The 22035-nt window shown below is 46.8% G+C and overlaps 1 protein-coding gene and 1 non-coding gene across 2 annotated transcripts in view; one reads left to right on the top strand and one right to left on the bottom strand.

The window, feature by feature from the left end:
• Positions 1-679: 679 nt before the first annotated feature.
• The window catches only part of OGDH (oxoglutarate (alpha-ketoglutarate) dehydrogenase (lipoamide)), a 32464-nt gene continuing 11108 nt past the window's right edge, over positions 680-22035 (bottom strand). The window contains exons 6-19 of the mRNA XM_008571773.1: positions 21853-21981; positions 12622-12801; positions 11991-12143; positions 11071-11173; positions 10652-10780; positions 10244-10394; positions 9810-9937; positions 9547-9725; positions 8977-9048; positions 8239-8367; positions 7043-7115; positions 2797-2960; positions 1966-2120; positions 680-1844 (exon numbers count right to left, since the gene is read on the bottom strand). Of these exons, the coding sequence (XP_008569995.1) occupies positions 1724-1844; positions 1966-2120; positions 2797-2960; positions 7043-7115; positions 8239-8367; positions 8977-9048; positions 9547-9725; positions 9810-9937; positions 10244-10394; positions 10652-10780; positions 11071-11173; positions 11991-12143; positions 12622-12801; positions 21853-21981 (1866 nt within the window). The 3' untranslated portion in view covers positions 680-1723. The remainder of the gene's footprint in view (positions 1845-1965; positions 2121-2796; positions 2961-7042; positions 7116-8238; positions 8368-8976; positions 9049-9546; positions 9726-9809; positions 9938-10243; positions 10395-10651; positions 10781-11070; positions 11174-11990; positions 12144-12621; positions 12802-21852; positions 21982-22035) is intronic.
• On the top strand, positions 6835-6907 carry TRNAN-GUU. The gene has a single exon. It is a non-coding gene; the product is annotated as a tRNA-Asn (tRNA).

The raw sequence follows: 22035 nt of genomic DNA, 5'->3' as shown, positions 1-22035 counted from the left end.
GGACCGGTGGTCATGCTGTAAGCCATGCAACAAGGGGATAGCAGAGGCTTCAGGAACATGGGGCCCAGGCAGGTGCTGCCTGGAGTCAGGGGCTGGGGACCCCCTCCAGGCCTTTCTCTGAGCTCTTCCTCAGTGGAAGAGCCAGTCAACCCCTCAGGAGGCCAACTCCTGGCTTGTTGTGGGTTGAAGGCAGTGGGCTCCTGGCCAGAGGGAACCCAGGGCCATGCTGGCGTGCTGGGGGTGGGGGGGTTGGTTCATGGTGGTGGTGGGGTCTCATCTCCAAGTTAGATGAGCTGCTTGGGCTTTAGGGGGCAGTAACTAATAACTGTGTTGCTAGGGTTAGCCCACCAGGCACACTGGCTCAACACGGAAGCACAGAGTGCACAGTGCTTCTTTTCAGGTGGAGTGGGGAAGAGGGACCTGAGAGCAGGGCAGGCTCAGAAACAGGGTGCCCCAAAGGCAATCTGGTGGCCCAGGCAGGCTCCACTGTGCTTATGAGGATGGCCACTGTCATGTGTAGGGGAGTTGCAGGGGGCCGTGGGGCGGGGGCCCTCAGCCTGTGTAGCCGGCAGGGGACGGTGAAGGGGCTGCTTCCAGGAAGGTTAGGAGAGGCCTGGCCCAGCTCTATTCCTGTGGGGAGAAGGCGGAGCAGACAGAATGACAGGGCAGACAGAACCAGAACCACGGATAACTTAGTTTATGGGTCAAGCCAATGCAATGCAAAGTTGTTTTTGTTCTTTTTTTTTTTAACCAAAATAAATAAATCATATCCGTCCCTGTGAAGGTCAAAGTGATGGATGAAGGGCAGCTGGCCCCTTGGCCACGCCCTCCCCCTTGCCCCCACCCCTCCTCTCCATCTTCTGACCTGCTTTGGCACAGCAAAGAAAATGATGCATCACAAAGTCTCCATTGGGTTAAAAGGAAATAGCAGAAAGAAAGAAGAGTGATGGGGTGCCAAGGGAGGCAGGGGTAGGTGGAGGGTCAGCAGGACTGATACGGAGCAGCCAGCGCCCCGGTGCAGGAACCTGAGTGGGGCTTCCTGGCCATGCACAGGCCCTGTGGGCTTCAGTGCTGCTGGACCCCAGACAGGGTGGGCCGGGTATGCTCAGCTCCCACGCACAGCCTGGGACCCTCAAAGGGGCAGCAGAGAATGGACATTGCAGAGACCAAACCTGTGTTCTCTGTGCCAGGTCAGGCTAAGGTCATTCCACAGCAGAGGGTACCTTCTGCCAGCTATGGCTAGATCCAGGTCCAGGCTCCCCGCCAACACCAATTCTAAGGCTCAGCCCCAAGAAGATGAGGCTACCCTAGCCCAGCTGCAAGATGCTGGTGCCTTGCTGGGTGACAAGGACTGTGAGCACACCGGGCAGTCACAAGGACCAGACCATGCCCTGGGAGGTGATGTTGGCAGGAAGAGGCCTGGCCAGAGGTGACCCTCTCCAAGGACATCCTGTGGGGGCTTCCTTTCCTCTTACCACTCCCCATGGCCTCTATGAAAGCTGCTCAGCATGACAGAAGTCGACAGAGCCTGGGCAACATCTGGCCTGCGTGGCAGCCAAGCAATCGAGGGGAGAACAGCCTAATTCCTATGAAAGTGGGGACGTGTGCGGCACAGTGGGAGGGAGAGAGGCATGGGCGGCGCTGAGGCTCTAATCTTTAGTTGAGAAGCGAGGGGTGGTCGTAGCGTGGAGAGGGCAGCGACCCAAGCAGCCCCTGGCCATGTCTACGAGAAGTTCTTGAAGGCATCCAGGTCGAAGGCTGTGTCCAGGAGGCGCTGCAGCTCTGTCAGGTGGGTCTTCTTGTTGCCAGTGGCTGGAGCAGCTGCTGGGTCCCGGCCAGCATACCTGAGAGGCAGAGAGAGGGAGGGAGAGACAGGGGAAGTGAGGGTGCTGGCCACCAAGGGACCTGGCCTCATCCCTGTCTAGCAGGTACCCCGGGTCACTGCCCACTGGCCTAAGGCCTTACCAGACGGGCTTGGCACGGCTGATGGTGGTCCGGAGTCTGGGCTTCACGTAGTCGTAGTAGCCTTGGTTCTTGTGCTCCTCCTGGCACCAGGCCAGCTCGGCACTGGGGTACTTCTGCACCTCCTTCAGCAGGAGGTCGAAGGGGAATGGTGACAGCTGGGAGAGAGCAGGGGTCATGTTAAGAGAGGGACATTCTGAAGGTAGGTCAGGTCAGGCCAATGGGGGCTGCTGTTCCAGAGGGAGCCACCTCACCGTGGCTGTTCCAGGAGGGGAAGGTCAGAGACCTGGGAGTCCCCATCTCAGTCAATGATGTTCTAGATGTTCTGTGGAGGCGCCAGAGCCCCGTCACCCCACAGAAGGGACACTGTGGTGAACTGAATAATGTCCCCCCAAACTCACTGAAACTTGAATTGTGTCCCCCAAGTTTTATGTATTAGAAACTTGGTCCCCACTGTGACTGTTAAGAGGGTGGGAAATCCTATTATGGTAATTGAAAGGTGGAGCTTTGAAGAGGTGATTGGATTGTAGGACCGTGTAGTAGTGAATGGATTAAAAATGGTGGTCAGGGGCGTGGTTCTAAGGGCTTTACAAGAAGAGGAGAGGAGAGTCTCTTTCTCTCTCTGCTCTCTCTGCTTCCACCATCTTGAAATGTGAGACCCCTGGGTCACTGTCACCACCAACAGATGGACTTTGGACTTTCCAGTCTCAGAAACCATAAACAATAAATGTCTTTTTTCTTTATAAATCACCCAGTTTCAGGTATTTTGTTATAAACAACATAAAGGGACTAATACAGACACCAACACCTGGCTGAGGTGTCACCCGCCTTCACCTGCTCTATCCTTGTGATGGCCACCTGCTCCACCATGCCCCGCGCCTTGCGCTCTCGTGTGAGGTCATAGTACACCTTGCCAGTGCAGAAGAGAAGCCTCTTGACGCTCTCTGGGTCCTGAGCTGCAGGGCCATCTTCTGGGATCACTCGCTGGAAGTGGGTTCCTAGGAGAGAGTTCCCATGGCCAGGCTGCTTCTCTTGGGGCCCGTCCCCCTGCTCCTGTGCTTGAGCAGAGAATCCCAGGAGACAGGGCTGTGCCACATGCTGCTACCATGACGTGTGGTTTCTAGGGGTTAGAGATACTTCTGCCTCGCCAGCCTCCCATGCCTGTGTACTTGCTCAGACCAAGAGCACTTTGAAAAGCACATTATGTGTAACAAACACACAGTGGGCAGGGCTGGCCTCAGATATCAGCAATGCCAGGTTATTCTTCAAAACGGTCTGTCTCAAACTTGGGACAATTAAGTCTATTAAAACATCCCATGTCTACTCTGTTCATATTCCTCGTGATTTTACAAATATAAAAATTTTCAACACAATCAGAGGAAATATTCAGATGGTTGGGGCTAGGACTGGGGACCATGAGAACAGGACAATGCTGATGAGGGAAATCAGATTCAAAACAAAAGTCCCACTTTCATGATGAAAACTCTCAGCAAACCAGGAACAGAAGGAAACGACTGCAACATGATAAGGGCCATGTATGAAAACCCACGGTGAACATCGTACTCAATGGTGGCAGACCGAAAGCTTTTCCTCTAAGATCAGGAACAAGGCAAGGATGCCCACTATCACCACTTCTATTCAATGTAGTATTGGAAGTTCTAGCCATAGTGATTAAGCAAGAAAAAGAAATAAAAGGCATCAAAATTGAAAATAAAGTAAAATTATTTCTTTTTGTAGGTGATGTGATCTTATATGGAAAAAACCTTAAAGACAGCATTAAAAAACTCTTAGAACCAATAATAAAATTAGCAAAGTAGCAGGATGTAAAAATTAACACACAAAACTCAGTTACATTTCTATAGATTAATGATAAACAACCTGAAAAGGAAATTAAAAAAAAAAAATTCCATTTACAATAGCAGCAAAAAGAATAAAAAATTTAACCAAGGTGAAAGATTGTGCAATGAAAACTATAAAATAACACTGTTGAAAGAGAACAGAAATAAATGTAAACACATCCCATGTTCATGGATTGGAAAACTCAATATTGTTAAGATGTCCACATTATCCAAAGCAATCTACAGATTCAATGTAATCTTTATAAAAAGCCCAGTGATGTTTTTTGCAGAAACAGAAAAGTCCATCCTAAAAATCACAGAAACTCAAGGGGCCCTGAATAACCAAAACAGTTCTGAGAAAGAAAAAGTTAGAGGGGTCACACTTCCTGACTTCAAAAATTACTATAAAATGCTAGCCAGTTAACTCACTTGGGAGAGCGTGGTGCTGACAACACCAAGGGCAAGGGTTGGGATCCCCATATAGGCCAGCCACCAAAAAACCCAAAACAAAACACAAATAAAAAAAAAACCTTACGGGCCAGCCCAGTGGCACACTGCTACAGTGCGCCGCTTGGGAAGCGTGGCGGCGCTCCCACCGAGGGTTCGGATCCCACATATAGACCGGCCGCTCAATGGCTGAGCGAGGAGCGGGGGCAACACCGAGGGTTGCGATCCCGGTACGGGCACGACACTGAGGGTTGCGATCCGTTGCCGGTCACAAAAAAAAGACAAAAAGACAAAAAAAAAAAAAAAAAACCTTACTACAAAAAAAAAAAAAAAAAAACCTTACTACAAAAAAAAAAAAAAAAAAACCTTACTACAAAAAAAAAAAAAAAAAAACCTTACTACAAAAAAAAAAAAAAAAAAACCTTACTACAAAAAAAAAAAAAAAAAAACCTTACTACAAAAAAAAAAAAAAAAAAACCTTACTACAAAAAAAAAAAAAAAAAAACCTTACTACAAAAAAAAAAAAAAAAAAACCTTACTACAAAAAAAAAAAAAAAAAAACCTTACTACAAAAAAAAAAAAAAAAAAACCTTACTACAAAAAAAAAAAAAAAAAAACCTTACTACAAAAAAAAAAAAAAAAAAACCTTACTACAAAAAAAAAAAAAAAAAAAAAAAAAAAAAAAAAAAAAAAAACCTTACTACAAAGCTACAGTAATTAAAACAGTTTGGTACTGGCATAAAGACAGACATATAGACCAATGGAAGAGAACAGAAGAGCACAGGAATAAATCCTTACATATGTGGTCAAATGATTTTTGACAAGAGTGACAAGACCATTCAATGGAGAAAGGAGTCTTCAATAAATGGTGCTGGGAAAACTGGATATCTATATGTAAAAGAATGAAAGAAAATTTGGACCCTTATCTACTACCACACACAAAAATCAATTCAAAGTGAATCAGAGACCTAAAAAATTATTAGAAGAAAACACATGGGAAAAGCATTATGGCCATGGATTTAGAAATGATTTCTTGGATATGACACCAAAGACGAAGGCAACAAAAGAAAAAATTGGCAAATTGGATTTCATGAAAATTAAAAACTTTTGTACATCAAAAGACACTACCAACAGAACAAAAAGGCAACCTATAGAACGGGAGAAAATATTTGCAAATAATATATCTGATAAGAAATTAACAACCAAAATATACAGAGAACTCTTAAGACTCAACAACAAAAAACCAAACTGCATTAAAAATGGGCAAAGGATTTGAATAAACTGTTCTCCAAAGAAGATATACAAATGTCCAATAAGCACATGAAAAGATGTTCAACGTCACTAATTATGAGAGAAATGTAAATCAAAACCACAACGAGACACCATCTCACTCCATTAGGATGGCTACCTCAAAATATTAAGTGTTGACAAGGATGTGGGAAATTGGAGCCCTTATGCACTGTTGGTGCGATGAAAAATGGTGTAGCCACTGTGGCAAACAGTTTGGTGGCTCCTCAAAAAGTTAACATAGGATTACTACATGATGCAGCAATTCTAGTACTGCGTACATACCCAAAAGTATTGGAAGCAGGGTCTTGAGGAGATATTTCTACACCATGTTCATAGCAGGATTATTCACAACAGCTAAAATGTGGAAGCAACACAAGTGTCCAATGACAGACGAATGGATAAACAAAATGTGGTGTATACACAATGGAATACCATTCAGCCTTAAAACGGAAGGAAATTCTGACATGCTACAACACTGATGGACCTTGAGAACATTATGCTGAACGAGACAAGCCAGTCACAAAAGGACAAATACTCTCTGATTCCACTTATATGAGGTTCCTAGTGTAGTCAAATGCATAGAAGTAGAAAGTAGGAAGCTGGTTGTCAGGGGCTGGGTAGGGGGGAAATGGAGTTAGTGTTTGACAGGGACAGAGTTTCAGTCTGGGAAGATGAAAAGTTTCTGGAGATGAACAGCGGGGATGGTTGTACACAATGTGAATGTACTTAATGCCAGTGAACTACGCACTTAAAAATGGTTAAAATGGTAAATTTTATGTATATCAAAATACTCTGAGAGTAAACAAACATGGGGTTTGCTTTAACCAAAGACTATAGGGGGCTTGATGGCTAGGAAGAAGAGGGCTTCCTCGACCTGTGAGCCCTGGGGATATCTGGGACACCAGTGGCTGTGTCAACCACCTGCTGTCCACTGTGCACAGGGAGATCTCAATGCCACAGGCTAGGTTCACACAAGCACAGGCAGTGTGTTACTTGGCAGGGCCCTGCCCCCCAGTGTCTTTCCTTCTGTCCCAAAGGACCTGTGTTGGAGCCTGGGTCTCTGAGCCTGAGGTGAGCTGCCACATGCCTGCAGGAAAAGGCCACAGGCAGTGGCACCAATTCTCAATCTGACTCACTCACTGCTTCTAATGGAGTCCGGGGGGCACCCACAGGCGAGAGGCAGCAGCCCCCCAACTGGACATGAAACATCCTTAGACTAACTCACATGCAAGCTGTGATTTCCACATCTGTTATCATCAGTCTTTACCCTGAGACCAAAAATGTAGCAAGAATGGCTGGTGGGTTCGCTCAGTTGGTTAGAGTGTGGTGCTGTTAACACCAAGGTCCAGGTTCGATCCCTGTACCAGCCAGCCAACAACAACAACAAAAAAAAGTGTGGCAAGAGTCACAGTAAAATCCATAAACATAAGCCCCACAAGCCCCGTAGAGCAGTAGCAAAGAACCCCCAAACCTACCAACCCCCCAAGGATCTCCTGCACACCAACCTGGAAGCATCTCGTCAAAGCTGGTTCTGGCCTCAGGGTGGCGCAGCAGGGACTTTGGAGTGAAGATGATTAACTGAAATACAGAACAATAGCTCGTGATGGACCGGGTTTTATTCATTTATTTTATTTTGAAAAAACATTTACATGTTGATGTATTCCTGCCAGGTGATTTTATTTATTTATTTATTTTTTGGTGGGTGGCCAGCATGGGGATCCAAACCCCATAACCTTGCTGTTATCGTACCACACTCTACCGAGTGAGCTAACTGACCAGAACCCAGGGACCGGGTTTTAGATTCCAGAAGGAAGGTCAAAAGTGAGGGGCTGCCCATGCCTCAACCTTCAGGATAGGGAACATGGCCACCTGTCCTCCCAGCTCTCGATGGAAGACTCACATCAGAAGCAGCAGAGAAGGGCCAGCCCGTGGCTCACTTGGGAGAGTGCGGTGCTGATAATACCAAGGCCACGGGTTCAGATCCCTATATAGGAATGGCCGGCTAGCTCAGTTGGGAGAGCGTGGTGCTGACAACACCAAGTCAAGGGTTAAGATCCCCTTACTGGTCATCTTTTTTTTAAAAAAAAAAAAAAGAAGAAGAAGCAGAGGAGAAAAAAAGATGACCAATTTCCCCGCTGTCCGCCTCCCTTGGCTGGGCGTCCACTCCCTTCGGCCCTGTCCTGGCCTGCTCTGAGGCCTGCCTCCCGCACGCCCCCCCCAGCATCCCAGGGCAGAAGGGTGTTCTCCCTATGCCCTCCCCACACTTCCTCCTGCTGGATCACTTTTCCCACTCGTCTGTCCACCGAGTTCCTACTCACCCTTCCACACCCAGCTCAGGGGCTGCTTCCTGGGGACCTTGCACTCCCTAGGACCCTGCCAGGGCTCCCCTCTCTTCCAGAGCTCAGCACCCCCAATGACCACCTGCTCACATGTCATCCTTCCCAGCTCTGACAACTCTGTAGCATGGGAGGACCCAGCTTGGGCAAAGAGGACATGTGGTCCTCTGGCGGCAGCACTGTGTATGGGGTAGGGGCACCCTGACGAGGTGTCTTGTCCACATCCCCCTTGCAGTTGCCACCTAGCCAATCCCAAGCAAGAGGTGCTCAGAAGAGCCCTTCCCTGAACCAGCATAGCAGGGCTAGGGCCCTGGGCTCATCCTCAGGCCAGGCCTTGCCTGAGCAAGGGGGACCCCACCACTGACCGGCTTTCGGAAGGGCAGCAGGATCTGGCGTCGCAGCACATGGAAGAAGTTGCCAGGGGTGGAGCAGTTGACAACAACCCAGTTGCAGTCGTACAGCTGATTGATGTCAAAGTTGGCTTCCGTGAGGTCCTGCAAGGAAGGAACGACATGGCCGGAGGCAGCACTGAGCCTTCTGCCATGTGAAGCGTCTGGGGGCAGGAAGCCTCAGGAGGCTCCACAGCCCCATCCTCAGGTGCCCAACTCACCTGGAGACACGAGTGGACACTAAGGAGAGCAAGTCCAGCAGGCTCAGCTGCCAGCCTCACACCCTAGATCTTAGTCCTGCTTCATCCATCCTATTTCTCTGAAAGCTGCTTCCACCCAAAGAAACTGACTCCCAATAGTTTCCTACGAGCTCTTAGAGTTTCACTGAAATCACCCCAAAGTCCTCTCCCCTAGGAGTCTGTGAGTCCGAGCAGAGACAGCGTGCCTGGAGCTCATGCTGATGGCTCCCGCAGAGCGTCTGTGCTTTCAGCCGCAGGGGCAGGGAGTGCAAGTGGTCCCCGTGCTTTCTTTCTCCTGGGCTCTGAGGAAGCCTCTCATTTTGGGGAGACACCCATTCCAGCTCCCGAGCTAGAGGAAGGGGCAACACTGAGGTCTGATGCCTCAGGATGTCCAAGTGGACGTTCCTCCCCACGGTCCCTGGCAGATGCCCTGGGGGTGGCCAGGATGGGGGCAGGCAGGATCTGCTCCACTCACTGGCAGGACGTCTGGGTCATCGTTGCACATCTGCAGGAACCGCTCTGGGCGGGCGGAGGAATGCTCTGGACCCTGGAATCAGACACATGAGGCAGTGTGGGTGTTCAGGCCCATACGTTTGCTCTCTCTGCACCACTCTTCCTTAGTCTACTTGCTCCTTCCTGGTCATCTTTTCTCCTGATGGCAGAGTTCAATTCCTTCCCCTCCCCTCTGCAAACTGCCTGGCTCCTCATCATTTCCACATCTGAGTTTTAAGACTGTGTCACATGGGGGCTTGTGTGGTAGGACAGCACCAAACAGGGTGTGGCGGGGCAAGCAGGCTGAGCTGCTGGCAACAGGTACTGAATGTCCCATGGACGTCTGTGTGTCTAGGTGGTCTCTCAGTGGTCTGCATCATCACCCCCTGCTTCTTGTCCAGAGTGGGGAGGATGGGAAAGGGACAGGCATGCTGGCCACATCCAGATGGGTGGGAAGCACAGGCAGGGCCTCGGGAGGCTGGTGCCGGCCTTTGGGGTTGGGGTCTCAGGAAGGCCCTCTGCTGTCCTAGGTCTGCAGGGGCCACGGGCTCACCATGCCCTCCATGCCATGAGGCAGCAGCAGCACAATGCCATTCTGCCGCACCCACTTGGCCTGCCCTGGGCAGATGAATTGGTCGATGATGCACTGAGCTGTGTTGTGGAAATCGCCAAACTGGGCCTCCCAGAGGACCAGGGCATTGGGGCTGGCCATGGCAAAGCCCAGCTCAAAGCCTGTGAGAGAAGGAGGAGAGAGAATACTGCATCAGAACCCCAGCTGGAGGATGTGTGGGGGTCTCAAGGGTACAGGGCACTTACCCAGGACGCCATACTCTGACAGCGAGCTGTTACACACGGTGTAGGGTGCCTGATTGGGCCAGAGGTGGTTCATGGGGATGCAGGTTCTCTTATCCACATTCTGGTCGTGGAGTACGTGGTGGCGGTGGCTGAGGTGAACAGCAGGGACAATAACTAGAAGCTCTGACCTGACAGGCTGATGTGCTGTGGACCCGACAGCACCAGCAGACCCCACATGCTGCAGCCCGGACTCCCCCCAGGTGGCTGCAGAGCTCGCACCCCCAGCCCTAACAGAAGGTTCAAAGCAAATAAGGGGATGGTGCCTTTAGCCTAAGGCAAATGGGACTGGGTAACTGTTTTCTGGAAGTCATTTTCTTCTGGCAAATACACACCAGAACCCCTCCCTTTCTGCCTCCCACTCTTTGGAAGGGGAACAGAGGCACCCAGAACAGTACCTGAACGTGCCCCGCTCCACGTCCTGGCCACTCAGCCGGATGTGTATGCCTTCCTTCAGGAGAGAGCCAAATGCCATATACTCAGCCAGAGCCCAGTCCACAGTCCGGTTCTTCACCAGCTCTCCGCGAGTTTTTAAGATCCTGCTCAGCCCTGCAGAGATTTGTGATTATCAGGTGCCATAGGCCTGGCCGCCTCGCTCCCAGTGCTAATAAGAAGAGCCTATTGCACCCGTTGCCTGCAGTTTCCTGACTCACTGGAAGAGCTGTGACCTCTCAATCTCTCCTTTACTACTTAGCAAGCGAGGGACTGTGCTGTGGGAGGTCCCGCCCAACCACCCCACTGACGTGGGCAGGGTGGGGAAGTTGCTGGCTGGGGCCCAGCATTCCCGTAGGCGAGTGACACCTTACCTCCGTGAATGGTGAAGTCCTCCACGGGCACGGAGCTGGCCACGTTGCCGATGTGCGTCAGGACATCCTCAGTCAGGCCTGTGGAGGGGCAGGACATGCTCCTGGGCTGCCCATCCAGGGTGAAGAAGCCTAGGAGAGGAAGGACAGCTGAGGTGCAGCACCTGCTTTGGGAAAGGACATTGTGGAACAGGTCCCAGAAACCGCTGTACTCTTTCAGGATTGTGGCACACACGTGAAACGGTGCAAAAGGACCATGCTCCCAAGAGAGCACTGGTCCAGGGGTTGAGTTGAGGGTTCACAGGGGGCTTTGCTGAAATGGTGCACATGACTGTGTGCTGTGGGGGCAGAGCGGGGAGCAGGGCTCACGGCCACATCCGATTCACAAAGGAGTTCATCTGTGGCACCAGCCCCTCACTCACCAGGCCAGGGGGAGTCCAGCCAGTGTTTGATGTGCAGGATCTTCTCGTCTTTAGATCTGGCGAAAGCTTCCTCACAGATCTTATCGTACTTGGAGATTTCCTCCTGGAGGTTTGAGCACAACACCGCTGTGGCAGTCACGGGCAGAGTACACCCTGCCACACCACCCACCCCAGCCCCATACTTCCCCACACAGCTCAGACTCCACTGGCTCCAACACTACTCCTCGCTAAAACACCTGACCTTTCTAAGATTTGTGAGAAGCCTACAAAAAAATATTTGTCTTTTCACTCCCAATAGTTTCTTCCCCACATTTGCTGGCTGGAGATCCTGCTCAGAGTTTGAGTCCCTGCCCCTGCACCCCGGCCCCCACTGCCATGCCCTTTCTTAAGACCTGGCACAGTGCTCTTGGTTCCTAGCACACCCCTGAGGAGGCTGGGCCCCAAAGCTCCATCTCCAGCAGCTGTCCTCTTGGGCCCTGTCTGGTTCCCATGCTTCAGACACAGCTCCTTGTACCCCCCCAACCCCAGCCCCTGCTTGGGCCTTCTCACTCACACCCAACCAGAACTTACTATCCAGATTACACCCGGCCCTTTACCAAGCTAGATGCTTTATCCACTTCTCACCCTTGCACAATCTGCTTTAACTGAGAAAACCAACTAAGTAGCCACTACCTTGTCTCCAAAACATGCCTTTTCCCTCTCCCAAAACACTACTTAAGGCCCACCTCCTTTACAAAGCAGCTCAGTAGCCCAGACCCTCCAAGAAGGTATACATTGAAATACTGTAATTGTAAATATCTCACAAGCTTTCATTTGGATCCTCCTCACTCTGCAAAAGCAAGAACCGGCCCTGTGGCTGGCCTTCGCCAGTCCTCCCCAGCCCCGGAAAGACCCGCTGGCATGGAGCCATGGGGACACACCTCATACTCAGGCTGGTTGACCACGCCCTGGGACACTAGCAGCTCTGCGTACTTCTGCAGCACGGGCTTCTGCTTGCGGATCTGCTTGTACATGAGCGGCTGCGTGAACATGGGCTCATCCATCTCATTGTGGCCATTGCGCCGGTAACACACCTGGTCAGAGTGGCAATAGAGGACATCAGAGATCACGGTTGGCTGCTCGGGAAGGAAGCACCTGCCCCATCTCTATGTGATGCTAACATACCTCACATCTGCTCTGCCTCAGTTTATCTTCTCTAGAATTAGGATCCTCTCTCTCTCCTTTACACAGCAGAGTTACTCTGACTTATCAAATGAGAACATGAGAGTGACTAGGGAATACAAACTCTTTATTCACAGAGTTGTCCCACAACAGGACCAAACGAGCCCATCAATGGTCCTCTTCACCACTGCAGCTCCTGCCTGGGGGGATTCATGACTGCACCTGGGCTTGAATGCTCCGGAGTTAGGAGGAGCCTATATGCGGTCTGGGACTAGAGAGCCCCAAGGTAATGCACCAAGCCATGCCCTTCTCCTTGGGACGCAGGGGTGTGAGGGCAAGAGGGTGGGCCAGACATTGTGCCTGGGATGTGCTGTCTTTGGAGTCACTCACCAAATCGACAACCACGTCCTTGTGGAAGGTGCTCCTCCACTCAGCTGCCACCTTGCACACGTACATGACAGCCTCAGGGTCGTCTGAGTTCACGTGGAAAATGGGGGCATTCACCACGCGGGCCACGTCGGTGGGGTAGGGGGAGGAGCGGGCCATCCGCGGGTCTGTGGTGAAGCCGATCTGCAAGGAACATGCAGCCTGGCAAGGGGGCACCCAGCATGGCCAGCACTGGGCCCAGGGGCAGGGGGCACAGCCTATGCTTGCTGCTTGGCTGCTCTGGGAGAGTGCTCCCCAAATGGTTGTTTAGGTTTCTTGTTTTTAAGTTTTTTTTTTTTCCTGTTCTGATAAAATTCATATGCTCAACATAAGGAATTTGGAAGAGATACACAATATAAAAAGTTAAACAGTTACCTATAATTCCACAGGCTACAATGTAAATATTTTGATGTTTTCCTTTCCAGATTATTTTCTTTGGATGCATATATATGTAAATATGTGTGTGTGTGTGTACATATATTTATTTAAAATTTGGGATCTTATTTCTATAATTTTGCACTTTATTCATATAACATGAGCACTTTTTTTTTTTTCCTTTTTGTCTTTTTCCGTGTCCGGCAACGGATCGCAACCCTTAGTGTCGCCCCCGTACCGGACCGGGACCGGGACCGGCAACGGGATCGCAACCCTTGGTGTTGCTCCCGCACCTCGCTCAGCCAGTGAGCGGGAACCGGTCTGTATGTGGGATCCGAACCCTCGGCGGGAGCGCCACCACACTCCCAAGCGGCGCACTGTAGCAGTGCGCCACCGGGCCGGCCCCCACTTTTTCTTTGAAAAGAAAATTTAAAGGCTTCATAAGACTTCCCACCACTAAGATGTACTAAAATTTAAACGTGTATTCATAATTTTATAACCTGCATTTAAAATTTTATTTGTACGAAATATTTCAAATATAAAGTATGATAATACTACATTGATCACCCATAAACCCATCACCCAATGTGAAGAAATCTTAACAGTTTCATCAGCTGGAGGCCAAGCCCACAGGCCTCCCTACCCTGAAATCAGAGGAGGATGTTGCCACGAGTTGCTATTTGTATTTTATGTGTCCATAATCAGCACATGGTATCTTCTTAGGCTTGTTGTTACCTTTCAAATTTTGATGTAATTTCAAACCTGTGAAAAAGTTAAAAGGATACTACAAAGAACTCCCACAGTCTTCACCTAGATTCACCAATTGTTTACACTTCACGCCCTTCGCCCTTCCCTTCACTTTGTTATCCGAGCTCTTTCCATCACACACATACATGCATGCCTTTGATGTGAAACATTCAGGAATCAGTAGTAGTGACCATCTCTATTTCCTGGGAACAAGGACATTCCCTCACCCTGCCAGAGTACAGCATGCAGCCTCAAGCAATCTGTTACGTGACACCACTGTCTCTAGTCCAGAATCCACACCCACATTCCACCCACTGTGTCCCAATAACTCGATAATGTCGGCAGACCAGGACACCTCCCTGCATTTAGTGGTCACGTCTCTCTAGTTCCTGTTAATCTGGAAAGCTCCTCTGCCTTCCTCGGTTTTTCACAGTATTGACATTTTTGAAGAGTACTTTCAAGTTTTTCAACCACACAGATAAACGCTCTATGTTTCTTATACATGGTAGCATACTCTATACACTGTACAAATCCTTTGTAACTTGCTTTTTGTTCAAAGTTTTTTTTTATGATTCATCCAGGTTGAAATTTGTAACTCTACTTCCTTTAGTAGAGCTTAGCAGTAAAATTTAACTACTAAATAGTATATACCACAGTGTATTTATCCATTCTCCCACTGGTAGACAATTTGTAGTGTTTCAAATTTGTGGTTAACACAAACAATGTAGCTGCACGCAAGCTTATATGGGGAGTTTACTTGCAGTCTGCTCCTAGGAAGAGAAAACTGAGCCAGAGGCACAAGCACAGTAAATTTTTCTAAATACTATCAACTTGCTGTCCAGAGTGACTATTCCACATATACTTCTACAAGCAGCATGTGAATATCCTGCATTTCCATTTACCATATTGTGAATATTTCCCCAGGATATTAAACATTTTAATGGTGATATAATACCCCTTCCTATGGCTTTGCCAAATTGTATGCCAAGACTCTTCTGTTGCTGGACATATAGCTTATTTCCTAATTTTATGGTAGTAAAAATACGGTTTTGACAAACATTATTTTTTTTTTATTTTTTATTTATTTTTTGTCTTTTTGTCTTTTTCCGTGTCCGGCAACGGATCGCAACCCTCAGTGTTGCCCCCGTACCGGACCGGGGACTGGCAACGGGATCGCAACCCTCGGTGCTGCTCCTGCGCCTCGCTCAGCCAGTGAGCAGGAACCGGTCTGTATGTGGGATCCGAACCCTCGGGCGGGAGCGCCGCCGCGCTTCCCAAGCGGCGCACTCATCCAGTGCGCCACCGGGCCGGCCCCGACAAACATTATTATACAAAAGTATTTAGCATCTGATGGCTTCCTTAGGAGAGGTTTCTAGAAGGGGAGTTTCTAGGTATGTTTGTAGAGAAACATCAGCAAAGCAGCCACTTCCTGTCCTGCTACAGATCTTACTGTTCCCTCACCACCTCATGAGCAATGAGCCAAAGCGGTAAAGAGAAAAAGAAAATACTAGCAAAACTGTGGTCCTTCAAGAGGTCTACGAATTCTATACTGAAGTACCGGCCCGTGGCTCACTTGGGAGAATGTGGTGCTGATAACACCAAGGCCACGGGTTCAGATCCCTATATAGGGATGGCCAGTTAGCTCACTTGGGAGAGCGTGGTGCTGACAACACCAGGTCAAGGGTTAAGATCCCCTTACCAGTCATCTTTAAAAAAAAAAAAAAAAATTCTACATTTATGTTAAATTTCTTTTAAGTAATCTCCCTTCTCACACTGAATAAAGGATAGAAATAGACACTGATAAGAACATTAAAATGATGGACTAGGGATAGTCTGACACTTAAGAGAGCTGAGAACAATCTCGGCTGGTACTGGAGCCAGAGTGGCCCTTTTGGGTCTCACCATTTAGGAAAAGAAGGGAAACAGGAACGTTAGTGATTGTAATACACCTTGCATCTAGACCTCATAGAAAGGAAACAGTTTTGAAAGGTGGAGGCCTCAAAACCCAGTTGTCCTCCCCGATATCCACTGTTACAGCTTCTGTGTCTTCAAGTGCATTTGGGCAGGGGAACACACACATGGATGGAGGTATACTCTACAAGCACAGGTGTTTATATGGGTGGGTGCGCGCATGCACACACACACACACAGATGACAGAGGTATACTCTACTGGCACAGGTGTCTACATGGGTGGGTGTGCACACACACAAGGAGATGGGGGTATACTCTGAATACTGCTCTGTACTCTTTTCCCCACTATGTATATTAATGTATAGGTACATTAATAACACTTAGTATACTTGTGGGAGTGAGTGTACTAGAAGGAAAATCCTGCTAAGTGGAACTGCCAGTCTGGGAGCTGAAGGGACCCTAGACCCAGATGGTTTACCCTCTCATTCCTGGCTGAGGCCATATCTACTTCAACTCTGACAACTTATTCACTAGTTGCCCCAACACTTCCAAGGAGAAGGAACCTACAACTTCTGGAGGAGCCGGTTTTCCTGCTGGAACAGGTCTGATTGTTCGAAGTTCCTCCTTTCATTCACCTGCAATCTGCTTCTTGGTAATTGCCATCCACTCGTGCTGCCTCTGTCCATTATATTCTTTGCTACAGGAATTAATGATATTTGAAAACAGTTCTCATGCTTTCCAGGTGTCTTTTATCTCCTAGACTACACATGCCCTGCTTCCTCAGTCATTCCTTGTAGGCTAGCTTCCAGATAGACACTGTGCCATCCTGAGACACGCATCTTGGATGCAGTACCACTTATGTTAGAAAAAAATCAATGGAGATGCTCTATAGCAGAATGGAGGGGAGAGAGGATCAGGAACTTAAAAGTGGAACAACAGAAATGACCCAATCTGAAAAATGGAGATAAAACAGCCTGAAAAAATAAAATGAACAGAGCCTCAGGGCCCTGTGGGACTACACCAAAAGACCTAACATTCTCGTCATTAGTCCTGGAAGGAGGGGAGAAAGAGGGTGGGACTGAATAAATACAGTGAACCCCTGAATGAAATGGGTTTGAACTGCAGGTTTGAGCTGCATGAGTACACTTACAGGCAGATTTTTCTTCAATAAATATATTGAAAAATTTTTGGTTAGGTATATGTCATGAGTGCATAATATACCTAACCAAATAGTTAAGTAACCTACCTAACAATAGGCTAGTAGTAGTTAAGTAACTAACTACTTAATTACTACTTAAGTAAGGATTCAGAGTCCCCCATAGGGCTCAGGGGAAAGCTCACAATGTACTTAAGTAGTTATGTTCGGAGTCAAAAGTTATGTTCGGATTTTCAACTGCATGGGGGCTTCAGCACCCCTAACCCTTGAGTTGTTCAAGGGTCAATGGTAATGGCTGAAATAACAGATGTTTGAAAAGTTTCCACATTTGTCAGAAGACATAAATCTACAAATTCAAAAAGCTAAGTAAGGGGCCGGCCCGGTGGCGCGCTGGAGAGTGCGCTGCTTGGGAGTGCGGCGCTCCCGCCGAGGGTTCGGATCCCATGTGAAGACCGGTTCCCGCTCACTGGCTGAGCGCGGTGCGGGCGCGGCGCCGAGGGTTGCGATCCCGTTGCCGGTCCCCGGTACAGGCGCGACACCGAGGGTTGCGATCCCATTACCGGTCAGTAAAAAAAAAGACTAAAAGGAAAAAAAAAAAAAAAAACCAAAAAGCTAAGTAAGGGCAAATCAATTCAATAAGGGAATTTTCTGCAAATGGTCGTGGGACAACTCATAAAGTTGGGCCTCTTCCTTGCACAATACATAAAAAAATAACTCAAATGGATGATAGAGGTAAAAGCTAAAACTATAAAGCTCTTAGAAGAAATAGGAATAAATGTTTGCGACCTTGGGTTAGGCAAAGCTTTCTTATTAGATATGACATCAAAAGCACAAGCAACAAAAGAAAAAACAGGCAACTTGGACTTGATAAAAAATAAAAACTTTTGTGCTTCAAAGGACACCAAAAACATACCATAAAATGGGAGAAAATATTTGCAAATTACATATCTGATAAAGGGCTTATATCCAGAATATATGAAGAACTCTTACAACTCAACCTGAACAAAAAATGGGCAAAGGATCTGAAGAGAAATTTCCTCAAAGAAGATAAACAAATGGCCAGTAAACACATGAAAAGTTGTTCAAGACCATTAGCCATTAGGGAAATACAACTAAAACCACAATGAGATACCACCTCCCACCTACTAGGATGACTAAAATTAAAAAGATAGACAATAACAAGTGTTGGTGAAGATGTGGAAAAATCGGAGCCCTTGTCTACTTCTGGTGGGAATGTGAAATGAATGGAGCAGCCACTTTGAAAAAACAGCCTGGCAGTTCCTCAAAAAGTTAAACATAGAGACACCATAGCACCCAGCAATTACATGCATAGGTATATACCCCAAAGAAATGAAAACATGTACACAAATGTTCTTCACAGCAGGATTATTTATAATAGCCAAAAAGTAGAAACAACTTAAATGTCCATCAACTGATAAATGGGTAAATAAAAGGTGGTCTAGCCATACAATAGAATATTGTGCAGCAATAAAAACGTGATTAAGTCCTGATATGGTACAACATGAATGAATCTTGAAAACAGCTAAGTGAAAAGAAGCTAGTCATGAAGGACCACACATCATATGATTCAATTAATATGAAATGTCCAGAATAGGTAAATCTATAGAGACAGAAAGTAAGTAGTTCAGTGGTTGTTTAGAGCTTGGGGGGGGGGGGGGCCTTGCACACGGGGGCTGTGGGAAAAGGAGTGTGATAACTGAAAGATATAGGGTTTCTTCTTGAGGTGATGAAAAGGTTCTGAAAATGGCCATGGTAAGTTATACACATCTGTGAATATACTAAAAACCACTTAATTGCAGACTTTTTAAATGGGTAAATTATATGGTATGTGAACTGTATCTCAGTAAAGCTATTGAAAAATGTTTAAAAATTAAAAAAGAAAAAGCTGAGAAATCCCAAACCCAAAGAAATCCACTCCAAGACACATCATAGTCAAACTTCTAAAATTAAAGACAAAGGAAAAAAAAACAGCCTTTCCACAAAGAAAATTCTAAGGCCAGAAGTCTTTCACTGGTGAGTTCTACCTAGTATTTATGGAGGAAATGATACTGATTCTACACAAACTCATCCAGAAAATATGAGAGGAGGGAACACTTCCTAACATTCTACTAGGCTAGCACTACCCTGATACCAAAACCAGACAAAGACATTACAAGAAAAGAAAACTACAGACCAACACCCCTCATGAACACAGACATAAGAATTCCACATCTGAAAATCAATCCATGTACTTCACCATTAGAAAACCATATGATCATCTAGATAGATGCAGAAAAGCATTTGACAAAAACCAACATCCATTCATGGTGAATACTGTCCACAAATTAGGAACAGAAGGGAACTTCCTCATGCTGACACCTGCTACAACACGGATGGGACCTTGGGAACACTGTGCAGAGTGAAATAGAACAGTTACAGAAAGACAAGTAACATATGATTCCACTTACATGAGGTACTGGACTAGTCAAATTTACAGAGACAGAAAGGAGAACGCTGGTTGCCAGGGGTTGGGGGAGGCAGGAATGGGGAGTGAGAGTTTAAGGGGGTATGAAGATTCTGTTCAGGAATATGAAAAGGTTTAGGAGATGGACGCTGATTGCACAACATTGACCTGCACACTTAGAAATTGGAAAAAAAAAAAATACAGTCAATACTGGGGTTTTTTGTTTTTTAGATCTCTCTCTTTTTTTTCAAGACTTCCTAACCATTCCTTGAAGGAAAGCAGATCAATTACTGGCTGTATCATCTACCTCAAAAGCAAGCTATTCAATCTCTCTGCTCCTCAATTTCCTCTTCTGTGAAACAGGATAATACCACCCACTGCATGGGTAACAACCCTGCGGATGAAGTTAAAATATATGAAGGGTCTAATTCAGTGTCTGGCACACAGAAGGCACTCAGTAAGTGGTGGCTTTTACTACATTGTGTGTTATAGTCCCATATGACAATGTTCTTCCCCTCTTTTAGTATCTGACCTTTTAAATTTTGAGCTCTTTAGTGTTTACTTTGTAGTGACCACATTTATTTATTTATTTTTACTCAGCACTATACTAACAAGGATATTTATTTCATTTTAAAATCTTCCCTTCTCCCTCTCTACTTCTTACTGGGACAGCTGCATCTATTTCTTTGTCCCCATCTAATTCATTCTGCATGTAGCAACACAACACCTTCATAATCAACCAGTATCTTGTCACTTCTTGAGACAGTCACTCTGGTGGCTTCCCAATGCAACTGGACTGGGGCTTTCAGTAGGAACTAGCTCATGGGAGCTCTCACACACTAACCACTAGCTGTGATGGCCTTTGTTCACTCCCTTGGACACCAGGACCTCTTTCCTGCCTCGATCCTCTGCTCCTCAACATTTGCCTCTTGACCTTTAAGCCTCCAGTTAAATGTCAGCTCCTTGGAGGATCATTAGCTGACTAACCCAACACCTCATGGACTACCTCCTGCTCTCCTTTTCCTTCAGGCTTTGCTGATGAGTCCCCAAACTACACTCAATGCCAAGATCCACGATGCTGGGAAGCATGCGCCTGCACTGCCTGGAACCTAGCACAGTGCCTGTACTTAAAAAGCACTCAATATTTGTTATAGCAAGTCTACAGGCGCTGGTGAAATGCACCCTTTGATACAGCTGGTAGGAGGACATTAACAGGTGATATGTAACAGGGGTGGTGGAAACAGAATGTTCATTGCAGCATTATGAGAATGCTCATTGCAGAAAAATGAGAATCCTAAAAGCCTCCTATGTAAAACAACCTGTAATGTAAATTTCCATTAAAATGATTATTTTAAGAGTATGTAATGACACAAGCAAATAATGTAGTAAATAAAAATGGATATGAAGCTGTGTATATAGAACTAAAGTTTCTTAAAAAAAGATAACAGCCACCTGTATGCTTGTGGGTGTAGAAGAAAATATTCTAAAACAATAACACCATCTTAAATAATGTAATTAAAATATCTCCACTCTAAAAAAACAGTTTTCGACACAAAAGGCCACGTAGTATATGATTCTATTACATGATATTCTGAGCAGGAAAATACATGACACAGAAAGTATATTAGTGGGTGCCGGGGGCTGGGGGGAGCAACACTTAATACTTATGGGGTTTCCTTTAGGATGATGACAATGTCTTGGAAGCAGATAGAGGTGGTGGTTATACAACATTGTGAATATACCAAAATGCCATTAACCACTTTGAAATGGTTAAAATGCTATTATAAAACCAAGGTCAAGGGTTCAGATCCCCATTCTGGCTAGCAGCCCCGAACAAAAAAGGTTAAAATGCTAAATTTTATGTTATTTTATCACAATTTAAAAAAACATCAATGAATTAGCAAATAGAAAATGGTAATTCTATTTAGTTGCTCTTTTTTTTTTTTCTTTTTGTCTTTTTTCGTGACCGGCAACGGACCGCAACCCTCAGTGTCGCGCCCGTACCGGACCGGGACCGGCAACAGGATCGCAACCCTCGGTGTTGCTCCTGCACCTCGCTCAGCCAGTGAGCGGCTGGTCTGTACGTGGGATCCAAACCCTCGGCGGGAGCGCTGCCGCGCTCCCAAGCGGCGCACTGTAGCAGTGCAAAACCGGGCCGGCCTACTTAGTTGTTTTGAACAATATAAATACGTATAAAATCTGTCAAGCTTAATAAATTTTAAAGATTTAATGTGCAACATGAGGACTGTAGTTAATAATATTGTATTATTTTGGATTGTTGCTAAAAGAGTAGATTTTAGCTGCTCTTGCCACAAAAAAGGGGAGTAACTAAAAAATAATAATAATTAAAAATTAAAAAATAGTTTTCTGTGTAGTCCAAATTTTTAGTAATTTTTTTTTCATAATCATGAAACAATGAATGTTCCAAATGACTAAAAGATGTCATTCTAAGTAAAACTGGTGTGAGCAGCGAACCCTCAGGAGACAGTCTGACCAGAACCCCAAGGCTGGGGGAACCACCGCGGAAGCCCTGCGAGGTACCTGATTGTTGACAACCACGTGCACAGTGCCGTGAGTCGTGTAGGATGGCAGGTCGCTGAGATGGAAGGTCTCGTACACAATGCCCTGGCCGGCAAAGGCAGCATCCCCATGCAGTAGGATGGACATGACCTGCAGACACCAAAGGAGACCCCAAATCCAGCATACGCCAGTCACCAAATCCAT

This window comes from Galeopterus variegatus, unplaced genomic scaffold (assembly GCF_000696425.1).
Source record: "Galeopterus variegatus unplaced genomic scaffold, G_variegatus-3.0.2 Scaffold718, whole genome shotgun sequence".
Lineage (NCBI taxonomy): Eukaryota > Metazoa > Chordata > Mammalia > Dermoptera > Cynocephalidae > Galeopterus > Galeopterus variegatus.
This window is presented reverse-complemented; position numbering and strand designations above follow the sequence as displayed.